General features: G+C 53.3%; 1 protein-coding gene across 1 annotated transcript; it reads right to left on the bottom strand.

Moving 5' to 3' along the window:
• Positions 1 to 157: 157 nt before the first annotated feature.
• On the bottom strand, positions 158 to 11,176 carry LOC119096945 (presenilins-associated rhomboid-like protein, mitochondrial). Its single transcript, XM_037219949.1, has 9 exons — positions 11,038 to 11,176; positions 7,401 to 7,495; positions 6,657 to 6,763; positions 6,170 to 6,295; positions 4,084 to 4,246; positions 3,469 to 3,564; positions 2,319 to 2,443; positions 1,223 to 1,422; positions 158 to 352 (listed from the first exon to the last, which is right to left on the bottom strand). Exons 1-9 carry the CDS (start codon positions 11,055 to 11,057, stop codon positions 256 to 258), a joined length of 1,029 nt encoding a protein of 342 aa, XP_037075844.1. The 5' UTR covers positions 11,058 to 11,176; the 3' UTR covers positions 158 to 255.
• Between the last annotated feature and the right edge of the window lie 405 nt (positions 11,177 to 11,581).

Raw genomic sequence — 11,581 nt, 5'->3', positions numbered from 1 at the left:
CCAGCGGGCCTCGAGGGACGCAGCATCGCCAGACGCGTGCCGACCGCTGGGAGCTGCCCGACCTCGACAGCGGCACAGCTGGCAAACGGCGGCGGCGGGCCGCTCGTGAGCGGGCGCCGCTGCAGGCTCGGCCGGCGGCGGCGCACCGGCTCCGGCCGCGCGCGCTGTCCGTGTCGAGGCTCCGCCACACACGTGACGCGACCGGGGACGCCCGGACGCCGCTGGCGGACGAGGACGACGGACCGGCGACGGCGATCACGGCCGTCGGGTGGCCTCGCGCAGGTTGTGGTACCAGCGTATGACGGGCTCACGCCGCTCCCACACCTGTTGCCGGCCGTACAGCGACCAGTACCTGCAACCGGACGGTGGTCAGCGGCGCGGCCCCGGGAGCGGGACCGGACGGTGGTCAGCGGCGCGGCCCCGGGAGCGGGACCGGGAGAGGAACCGGACGGTGACCAGCGGCGCAGCCCCGGGAGCGGGATCGGACGCTGGTCAGCGACGCGGCCCCGGGAGCGGGACCGGACGCTGGTCAGCGACGCGGCCCCGGGAGCGAGACCGGGAGAGGGACCGGACGGTGATCAGCGGCGCAGCCCCGGGAGCAGGACCGGACGGTGGTCAGCGGCGCGGCCCCGGGAGCGGGACCGGCGCCGGAGAGCAGGCCTCTGTGGACGGAGCGGCTGCACGTCCGGTCAGAGGGAAGCAGGCAACCTTGGAAAGCTGCCTCTGTGGGGATACCAGGCACGGTGACGTGCGGTCTCGGAAGCGGCTGTTATTGTACAACACCTGAGAGCACCGGCAAAACACGCGTGCAAAGTCTGACACCGCACCCGATTTAAGTTTAGGATATGCCTTCGACCCACTCGCACCCTTCTCGTACAATGTACCGCTCTTTTAATTGGTCTACGCTAATAAAAAACAACAACCGCAGTCAAGAATGAGCAGTTTGATCGCCACTTTCACCGGGCACGGGTGTGCCAATACGCATGGCGCCTCGGCGGCCAGCTCACGCTGATGGCGTGTTGGCAGGACTGACGCTGGAAACGGCCTCCGAGAGACCTCTGCGAGACGTCCTCCGAGAGACCTCTGTGAGACGCCCTCTGAGAGACCTCTGCGAGACGTCCTCCGAGATGCCTCTGCGAGGGACCCTCTCCGAGACCACTCCTCTCCGAGAATGCTCTCCGAGCCCACCATCCCCACACGGTGCCCGCGCCCCGGAGCTCACACGCCGAAGAGGGCGCCACCCAGGTGGGCGGCGTGGTCGAAGAAGTTCCAGCGGAGGACGGCGCCGAGCGTGTCGAACGCCATCACCGCTTTGATGGCCGTGCCGGCCGTGAAGGTGAACATCGGCAAGAAGATGATGGCCAGCCTGGAGTCGGGTGACTCGGTGCAGACGAACCCCAGCACGGCCATGATGGCGCCCGACTGTCAGGCGCAGAGCCAGCGGACCGAGTCAGGAGCAGGGTCGGGCAGAACGGGCCGAGGCCCACGCGCCCCTTGGCACCGACGTGGAGGCCGCGCCAGCAGGATATTGCGGGCCCCGAAATAGTTTGTCGAGGTTCCATCACACATTAGGTCAACTTGAACGTGTCCCAGGGACCTGAAAATATTCACACAATACGCCATTCTAACATTTATATGGTCACTTATATAATGTGGTCAATTATATGGTGACCTCATTCACCTAAAATACTTGCTCACGACAGTGTAGGGCAGTCAAGAGCATTGCGCCTGGAAAGTCAGAGACATTGTGTGTGGGGGGTCAGGAGCGTTCTGTCGGGAAAATCCGGAACACTGTGTCAGGAGAGTCACAAACATTTTTGGGGATTCAGAAGCGTTGCGCTGGGGGAGTCATGAGCCCGGTGTCTCGGGGAAGGGGGTCAGAAGCATTGCGTCGGGAAAGTCAGTAGCATTGTGTCGAGAAAATCAGAAACATTGTGTCTGAGGAGTCCGTAGTTTTGTGTCGGAAGAGTTCGGAACATTGTGTAGGGAGAATCAGGAACATTGTGTTGGTGGGAGAGTTAAGAGCATTGCGTCCGAGGAGTGAGAAGCATCGTGTCATAGGAGAGAGAGAAGGATCGCGTCATGGGAGTGAGCAGCGTCACGTCATGGAAGTGAGAAGCATCGCGCCAGTCTGGAGGAGAGCCGGGGCACTGAGCACTCGTGTCAGGGGAGAGAGAGCAATAGGTGAGGATTAAGGGGCATCGCGACTGCCTGGCATAGAGTTCAAAGTTGAAGAAAACCCCTTAAACCCCACAAACCAGTGTGCCAGGAAGCCAACACCGGTGTGCTGTCCACTATCCGGCTGTGTCGTCTCTCACCGCCCCCATGGAGACGGCCGGCGTGAAGACGAACATCTTGTAGAGGTAGCTGCCTAACGAGGAGACCAGCGCGCCGCTGAGGTACAGTCCGAGGAACTGCTCCTTGCCCAGCATCGCCACGGCACCTGGAGAGAGACGGACGCACGCAGTTCATCCACCACCCCCACTAACGCAGGCCCGCTGTCGGGCACGCTACAGTCGGAGGCAGCGGCTCCAGGTGGCGCCGCGACAGCACGCGCTGTGGGGAGCTGCGTGGAGCTGCCAGCAGTCCGTGTGGTGCGCGAGGCGAGCCGCCGCCGGCGCTGGTGTGTCTGCACAGGTGCAGTGGAGCTGCAAGCAGTCCGTGCGGTGCGCGAGGCGAGCCGCCGCCGGCGCTGGTGTGTCTGCACAGGTGCAGTGGAGCTGCAAGCAGTCCGTGCGGTGCGCGAGGCGAGCCGCCGCCGGCGCTGGTGTGTCTGCACAGGTGCAGTGGCTCACGGATATGTCGCTAGGGTGCAAGCTGAGCGAGCACTGAGTTGACGGTTGTGACCGCCGGTCGTGGCGGATCACGGTGTCACGTGACCGGTCGTGGTGCCGCCCCCAGCGTGCCGTGGCGGACCGGGTGGAACGGACTCATCGGTCCCCACCGACCGGGCTGGGTGCGGGTGGGCTGCGATAGTTAATGTGCGCGACTCTTCGTAATGGGCCGTAAATCCAGTCACGTCACCTCGCGTCGTGGTAGATGCAGTCGTTACAGCCACGTTCCGACAGGGGTGCACGACGCCACGATAACGTCACACACACGCGTGGCGCGTCAACGTTGCAACGGTGCAGAACTGGCGCGTAATCATGACAGGTCCAGCCAGCTGCAGTCAGTGCGTGGCGCACAAGGGTGCTAGGATGTTCACACACACGCGTATCCGTGCCCACGCCCAGCTTTTGATGCCCGAATAAGCGAAGAGGCGCACAGAGCATCTCATGCGCCTGACATCTTCTGTAAAGCACCAAACACATGGCAGACAGCTCATCACATGGCTAGTCGTGCACTGTAGGGACGGATGTGCGGGAGCGAGGGCCAAGACGTTCTGGCGGCGCCTCAGCCTCAGATCTCTCCGGAGCGGAGGTGTCCACCGACGACGACGCGGCACGCGGCGCGCCGCCCACCACTCACCGGTGGAGAAACTGTGCAACACAAACATGTTGACAGCCAGGTGCGTGAAGGAGTAATGACTGAAGCCGGACAGCAGCATGGGCAGCCGGAACCAGGCTGCCGGGAGGAGGTGAGTCGCGTCAGGGCGCAGGCACGGCGTGGCGGCGCAACGCGCTGTGGTCCACGACAGATCGCGTCCATTGACGGGACTACCACGGGCTCCTCAGTGCCGCCGAACATGGTCAGACAGCGACCAGGGTCAGCTGAGCGTTACGAACATGGGTCCACCACAGCTCCGGCATGGGCTCCAGTCGCCCGCCGTCACCACAGCTCCGACATGGGCTCCAGCCGCCGGCCGTCACCGCAGCTCCGGCATGGGCTCCAGTCGCCGGCCGTCACCACAGCTCCGACATGGGCTCCAACCGCCGGCCGTCACCACAGCTCCGGCACGGGCCCCAGTCGCCGGCCGTCAAGGAATGCAGCTGCCCTTAACAGCTTAACACCTGCGCAATCAGCAAAAACACTGGACCCGCATCTGCTCGGCCGGCAGCCCAGAACACCGCTCCGCCACGTGGCCCGCGTGCCGTAGAGCTTCGCCCGCCTCCCTCCCCTCCCCAGCCAGAGCCTCAGACGTACGCGAGGCAGGGGTGGAGGCGAAGTAACGCAGCATTGTGGGCGAGAAGGCGGGCACCTTCCACGCCAGGAACACGACCACGTTGAGCAGGCACAAGGGCCAGAAGAGCTTCTGACCGTCGGTTTGCGACGCCCACCAGCTGTGCAGTTGGTTCCGCCACTCGGGCTGCGGACGTCGGCGGACTCGGTCATGGTGAGACGCGGACGGCAGTCACGCTGTCGTGTCAGAGCGGGGTCATGGTGCCATGTCGGACCGGGTTCATGGCGTCACGTCAGATCAATATCATGGTGCCATGTCGGACCGAGGTCATGGTGTCATGTCAGACCGATATCATAGTGTCATGTCGGACCGGGGTCATGACGTCATGTCGGACCAACGCCATGGTGTCATGTCGGACTGGGGTCATGGCGCCATATCAGACCGATATCATGGTGCCATGTCGGACCGATATCATGGTGCCATGTCGGACCGGGGTCATGGTGTCATGTCAGACCGATATCATAGTGCCATGTCGGACCGGGGTCATGGCGTCATGTCGGACCAATGCCATGGTGTCATGTCGGACTGGGGTCATGGTGTCCTGTCGGACCAATGCCATGGTGTCACGTCGGACCGGGGTCATGGTATCGTTTAAAAGCGGGGTCAAGGTGTCGTGTCGGAACGGGGCCATGGTGCCGTGTCAGAGCGGGATCATGGTGTCATATCGGACAGGGGTCATGGTGTCATGTCGGACCGGAGTCTTGGTGTCAAACCGGGCCGGGCCATGGTATCATGTCGGACCGGATTCATGTCATGCGTGACTGCATGACTGACCTTACATGCTGTCATATTGGTGGGTACTTAATGGCCAATCCGTTCAAAAATTGTATTATAATCATCGCATGAACTTAGGCATCTGTTGATGCCAGATTCAAAGGCCGAAGCATATTTGGTTTTGTGAGGTTTCTCCCTCGTTTCTTCAACAGTCCTGGTAGCCGTTTTGTGCTGGATCGGGAAAGTCTCACTTATGTTACAAAGTGAGTTAATACCTATTTGTTTAGTTGACGTTGAAGAGACCCACTTTCCATATCGTTGCCACGGGGAACATGTCTCGGAAACAACTGGCTAGTATGCTTAGGTATAGTATATACGAGCTAACTGGCAATTGATTGCAAATTTGCTCATGCATAACAAAGAACTATCGATACTTTTGAAAAAAACGCCCGAGCAAGTCATATATATGCTATATTTTATGTATCATAATATATATATATATATATATATATATATATATATATATATATATATATAAGGCAAGACGGGTAGTCGTGGTAGTCGTGTGGCAGAGCGACGCCCAGTTGTTGCTGATGAAATCTGTCTAAATCAAAACCCAAGTCACACGTGTTGAACAAGGTAGGACCGTGACGTCAGGGACCGCAGTTCTGTTGCAGTTGAGACCAGGCTTCCGTGACGCATCCCGTTCTTAAGGCAGTCTCCTGCCCTATACCGGACCCTTGACCCGCGGTGTCCGGGGACCACGAGTCTCCCATGGGGTGGCCCGTTCCAGAAGCAGTCCCCTGCCTTGTATCGGACCCTTGACCCGCGGTGTCCGAGGACCACGAGTCTCCCATGGGGTGGCCCGTTCCAGAAGCAGTCCCCTGCCTTGTATCGGACCCTTGACCCGCGGTGTCCGGGGACCACGAGTCTCCCATGGGGTGGCCCGTTCCAGAAGCAGTCCCCTGCCTTGTATCGGACCCTTGACCCGCGGTGTCCGGGGACCACGAGTCTCCCATGGGGTGGCCCGTTCCAGAAGCAGTCCCCTGCCTTGTATCGGACCCTTGACCCGCGGTGTCCGGGGACCACGAGTCTCCCATGGGGTGGCCCGTTCCAGAAGCAGTCCCCTGCCTTGTATCGGACCCTTGACCCGCGGTGTCCGGGGACCACGAGTCTCCCATGGGGTGGCCCGTTCCAGAAGCAGTCCCCTGCCTTGTATCGGACCCTTGACCCGCGGTGTCCGGGGACCACGAGTCTTCCGTGACTCGTTCCGGAGGCAGTCGCCTGCTCCGTCCTAGATCAGTGACCGGCGGAGCACGGGCCGGCACCACTGACCCGCTTGAAGCCGTGCTCCGCCTGCCTGCGGCCCCACAGCAAGCCGCGGTCCATGGAGCGACGCATCATGGCCCGCACGCCCTCGTACTCCCAGATGACGCAGCCGGCCAGGATGGCGCCGGACCCCTGTGGCCATGGCGACAGCGTGAGGCCGCGCCGACACGTAGCGGCATCGCGGGCGAGGCCGAGGAAACGGACTGGCGGTGCTTACTGCAGTCACCACACATTGTATCCAGAGGGGCATCAAATGAAAATGAGACGGACGCTCAGGACACCCTAAAATTAGAATCACTTCCACAAGACAGCGGCCTCACCGAGCAGAACACCGGAGCGACTGCGGGCCTCATGTAACGCATTATGGCATGAAGCAGCCCCGGTTCCACGGAGTACTGGAGCCAGCACAAAGCCCCTTACACAGTGGGCGTAAGTCAAGGTTTGCGTATTCAAAAATTAATTGCGGGATATGGACGGCAGTGTGTTGACTTACCACGACGGTGAAGATGCTGGCATGCACAAACTTGCTCCAGGTGACATCGCCCTGTTCTGGGTTCACTACAGGCTTGTTCTTGCCTCCAAACCGCGCAAGCCAGCCCCCTGCAATTGGCAAAGCTTTCGATGAAGCGCGGAAGCAAGTCATCTTTAAAACAAAAGCAGTGTGAATAATCGAACGAGATAAACAAGGGACAAATGCTGGGTGCAATACGAGATAGCCACGTATCGCACACGTCTTCTTAAGACATTCCATAAAGAGCATAACATGGAGCAAAATGAAACAAAAAATTAACTTATGGCATATTTATTACCTTCGTGCTAGCCAAAGTGCAAATATTCAAGCTGGATAAAATCAAAGGTGTGGCAAGTATGCAAATAAATCATCAAAGCACCTTGAATTATGCCTCGAATGGTGAACAATTTATTCTTTTTCAGACCTAACTCAAGGCAATGGGTTGAAAACCGGAGCCTACATTTTCCAACTGATACCCACTTCCACTTCATGGTTTTGCTGCAGCACCTGAAAACTGCACCAAACACTGACCCCTGTTACATTGCTGTCATACTTGATGCCATGGATATCTACTTGACTGCTAAGGCTGTGCAGCATGCGAGCACATTCTGACCCACATTAAACAAGAAACAAATGCTTGCATACATATTATTGGATGTCATGAACAAGATGCGACGAGCCCAAACATATGTTAGAACAGCTAACACATCACGACACAAGACTTACTGCCTGTGAACAGTTGCCTATGCGCTTGAACATGGCGAATGCAGCTCCGTGGAACTTGGCTGCCAGTCAGGCGCAATGCGGCAGGCAAAATAATTCTGCAATCAGATGGTTCAAGTGAGGAAAATAATCACGCTCGCAGTGAGAGCCGTGGACATTGTGGTAGTAGAACAGGTCGCAACACTCAATAAAACCCACGTTTGCAAAATGTATTGTGTCCTTTTTCCAGAATGTTTTTTTGATCGGTATTTTGCAGGGGCGTGGCCGATGGGGGCATAAGCTGCTGCGTTCCCCTCCCACTCACTCCCCACTCCTCACGTCTGCACGATTCCATTGTGTTAATGACTCAGCCTCTCAAATAGCCAGTCTAGACGGTCCAGCAGAGGGGATTCCTTATCACCCAGCAATGGTTCTCCCTGTCCCAACACAGGGTATCTGGTTCCCATCTCCTTATCCAGAACAAGATCCCTTCGATTCACAAACGGGGCCTCCGCATACAGAAAAGGGCCTCGTTATCCCGAAACAGCGCATCCTAATCCGGAGCGATCGCCTTCTGACGTAACGGGTGGACCTCCTAAAATATAGAGGGCGACTCCCCATTCAAAACAGGGGACTTATAGTTCACAATGAGGCCTCCAAAGCCGTTCAAAAGACTTTCTTAAAACAGAATAGAGCCTGCTGATCCCGAAAACACACTTCATGATGCAGCAAAGAGTCTTCTGGGCCCAATTTAGACTCGTTCATGAGTCTATTTAATTTTTTATTATTCTTGATCAAATATCTATTATCCTTGATCAGATTTTTAGTAGGAAAGCTGCAACAACAAACTCTCAGTGTGGCTGAAAAGAACCCCACAACATTTTAAAAATGTTGTGTTACAAGCGAGGCCATGAGCCATTTGTGCAAATTGGTATCTGGTTGGAGGGAGGGGGAGGGGGGAGTAACCCGGCAACCCATCATCAAATTTAACCGTCAGCAATCACCTGTGACAGGAAGGTAGCCTAAATCGATGGAGAAATTTGAAGTCGCGTGAGATCAGGGCTGCTGTTGCACACTTCCGACTCTGACGTATGGCGATCCTGTCCTCGCTTCAAACTAACCATGTCTTTTTGTGTCTAAGGCACACAACATGGCCAGTCACAGCTTTTTTATATATATTTGCAATCACTGAGCGTGACATCACGAAGTTCTCAGCACTAAGAAGATTAACTTCTTAGAGGTCATGCTGGAACATTTTGAAGATATTTGGAAGATGTTAAATTGGGGACAACTTTCGCATCGCTGCAGAAACAAAACAATGCCATATTTCACATTTGACTAACACAGAAAACGTAATGTTCGCAGCAAGCAAAACAACAAGAACAAAACACCATAGAACTGGCCACAGAGCAGAACCAGGGACAAATCTCGGCACCTAGGGGTCCCAATGGCAAGGCATCAGCACACTCAGATGGGGAAACTAGCAGCCAATGGCAGTGGCACACATGTGTGTCCCTGCGTGCAGGTGGTCCGGTAGCTTGCGCCCACTCGGGCACAAGTCATGGATTGACCTGCGTGCAGGTGGTCGGTGGCTTGCGCCCACTTGGGCGCAAGTCATGGATTGACCTGCTCTTATACTTTCTTCCAGATTTTAGCATTAACATGAGGTTTCAGCGGTCAGAGAAAATCAACACTCGGGACGATTTACACGAGAAGGACGAAGCTACCCCCAGCAAATCATCTAGAAGGCTCTACATTAGCTGATCCATGAGGATGGCAATAATCGACCAATAAGGGACTGGTGTTGACCCAACAACCCTCCAGTATATGTCAAACCTGGGCCCAAGCAAGCAGACATTTACCATCACTGCATCAACTAAGATGGCAGGTATGAGGCAGGATGTAATTTCAGCCAATTTTCATACAATGTTGCATGCAAGTCAGCTCATTAACTCTACAAACAATTGATGACGATGCCCACTTTTACCCATGGTTATAAGTATTGGGTTGAAAAGGTACCTGATGGTGCTGATGCCTTGCTTAAGTTTTGGTATCATCCTCATCACAATTTTACTCATCTTTCTGGTTGATTTGTTTGTTCTTTGCCACAAAAGGTGCATTGTGAAAAAATGTCTCTTTGCATTTGCTTGAATGATGTGATAATGTCACTCACTAAGCGAAGCTTATTGTGTAGACAGTAGTCCTTCCAAGCAAGTTGTCCAAAAAATGGAATAAATCTACAATAGTCTGCTGGTAAAATACTACTAAGACCTTCAGCATGCCATTCAGTGCTATGATAAAACTTCCCATCATACATCTACCTTTTGTCTCAAAAACATGATACCTTGGGTGAGTACTGAACCCACAGGATGATGCACCTTAATGAGATGCTATCTGTTGCTCAGGTGTCTATGGATAGGTCAACTATGACACCATTTTACAATATCCACTCAACTAATAATTGCTTTCCCAGATGAATCCAGGGTGCAGTGAGGAACTTCCAGCATCACAGTGCCCCAGGAGGGTTGATAAGGAACAAATTTAATGGGGATGATTTATTTTAGTGCAATTAGTGTTACATTTCAAACTTGGCTCCTCAGGTAAACTATGCTAGATTTGGCCTTCATAGTTGTAGAGGAAACATAATTCATTTGGTGACAAAATGGACTGCAAACTAAAAAGAGTACAAAGTCCCATGTACAATGCTATACAATACTATATGACCCCTGCGGCACAGGCATGTGCCATGCCCACCTGATCATCTTGGCTATTTGCATGCTGACAGTCATTTAATATTCACACACAAAGTGCTTTGAGGCACAGACTAATATAGCCACGCCATGCTGTTCATAACTCTCTCACCCTACCAACTGAGCTTCAGGAAGAGGCATCTCTGCATGGATGGTGAACATAGTAATACAAACACAATGTTGCAATGCATCTGCAGAGTATTCTGATGTCCAACATAGTCCTGTATCATAAGATCATGCAATATACCCATGCCTCATGACATACTAACAATAAGTTATATAGCCTTTATAAAAGAATCACAGATATCAACACTTAAATAAATGTACATGTCTATTATCATTTGGCTTAGACTATATCCTCAGCTAGTATATAATGCTTAGCAATGTTAGATTGAAGCCTAAGTGTTTCTATTACGGCATTGCATTTGAATGCTATTTCAATCTATGAAGCCTGCACCCAGGATTGCATTCAAGGGTTACAATGTGCAGGCAGGAGCTTCACCCACTGATACTATCTTATCACATCACTTTAAAGCTACAACCTAATAAGCTGTCAAAATAACTACGTCCAAATTAATTTTTAACACTTGTAGCATCACATGATGCAGCTGTTCGACATTCACCAGAGGCCCTTATTACAAACACCGTACCTAAGCACGTCAGTACATGCAGGTTTGTTATGCCAAAGATCAGATCACACATTTCTGTACCACTCATTCTAAACTCAGTTTGGCTGTGTGTGATTGCATTCCTTCCATTCAGTGGGATAGATGCAAACCAGCCACAGTTAACAGTAAAACACGAGTGGTCAAGTCATGACAAACAATAGGCCCTGTGCACTTTGTTACACCATATATGTCCTCACAACTCATACCCCACGATGCATATACATATCGCCTACTGGTACATACCCGCCCACGGCCCGAAGCATGACTTGTTAATCAAGCGCGTTGAAGGTGGTCAGAGCATTAATTTTAAAAATGATTTTTCCTTTTTAAATGCAAACAAACCCGAAGCACACAACAATCATCCCAGTCATAACAAATCACCATCGGCCAAGCCAATACTGTGACCAGGGCACTGTGATCATTTATATCACTAATTGTCCCAACTGCGGTATACATGAAGCAGAGAAACGTCACTTGTATCCAAAGCTTTAGGTGAGAGATGAATAATTGGGGAACTATCTTTGATATAGAATGAAGATCTTCATCATGCAATTTTTTATTTTAATTATAAAGTATTTAAACCAACCTGAGATATTTTGAGAAGTAAACCTTGAGACGCTAGTATCTTTATCAAGCAACGCAAAAAACACAAAATAGTCTTGATCACAGCTGCTCATTCAGGCTGTTCGGATTTGGCAAGCGGATGCTATTCTTGTGAAAACTATAATTCTATTGGGTTTAAAAGCCCTCTTTGTAGTTAATTTCAAGATCGGCTTGGTTCGAACAC

Source organism: Pollicipes pollicipes, unplaced genomic scaffold (assembly GCF_011947565.3).
Source record: "Pollicipes pollicipes isolate AB1234 unplaced genomic scaffold, Ppol_2.1 Scaffold_4295;HRSCAF=5057_pilon_pilon_pilon, whole genome shotgun sequence".
In the NCBI taxonomy this organism is placed as follows: Eukaryota; Metazoa; Arthropoda; class Thecostraca; order Pollicipedomorpha; family Pollicipedidae; genus Pollicipes; species Pollicipes pollicipes.
Note: the sequence above shows the minus strand (reverse complement) of the source record. Positions and strands in the feature narration are given on the sequence as shown.

What these genes read in the sequence shown, in the direction of transcription:
- LOC119096945 (XM_037219949.1), bottom strand. Translation starts at nt 11,057, where the DNA reads ATGCTTCGGGCCGTGGGCGG. An exon ending in ATGCTTCGGGCCGTGGGCGG is followed by an intron (nt 7,496 to 11,037) that starts GTATGTACCAGT and finishes ATCTGATTGCAG; the next exon opens with AATTATTTTGCCTGCCGCAT. An exon ending in TAGGCAACTGTTCACAGGCA is followed by an intron (nt 6,764 to 7,400) that starts GTAAGTCTTGTG and finishes TGCCAATTGCAG; the next exon opens with GGGGCTGGCTTGCGCGGTTT.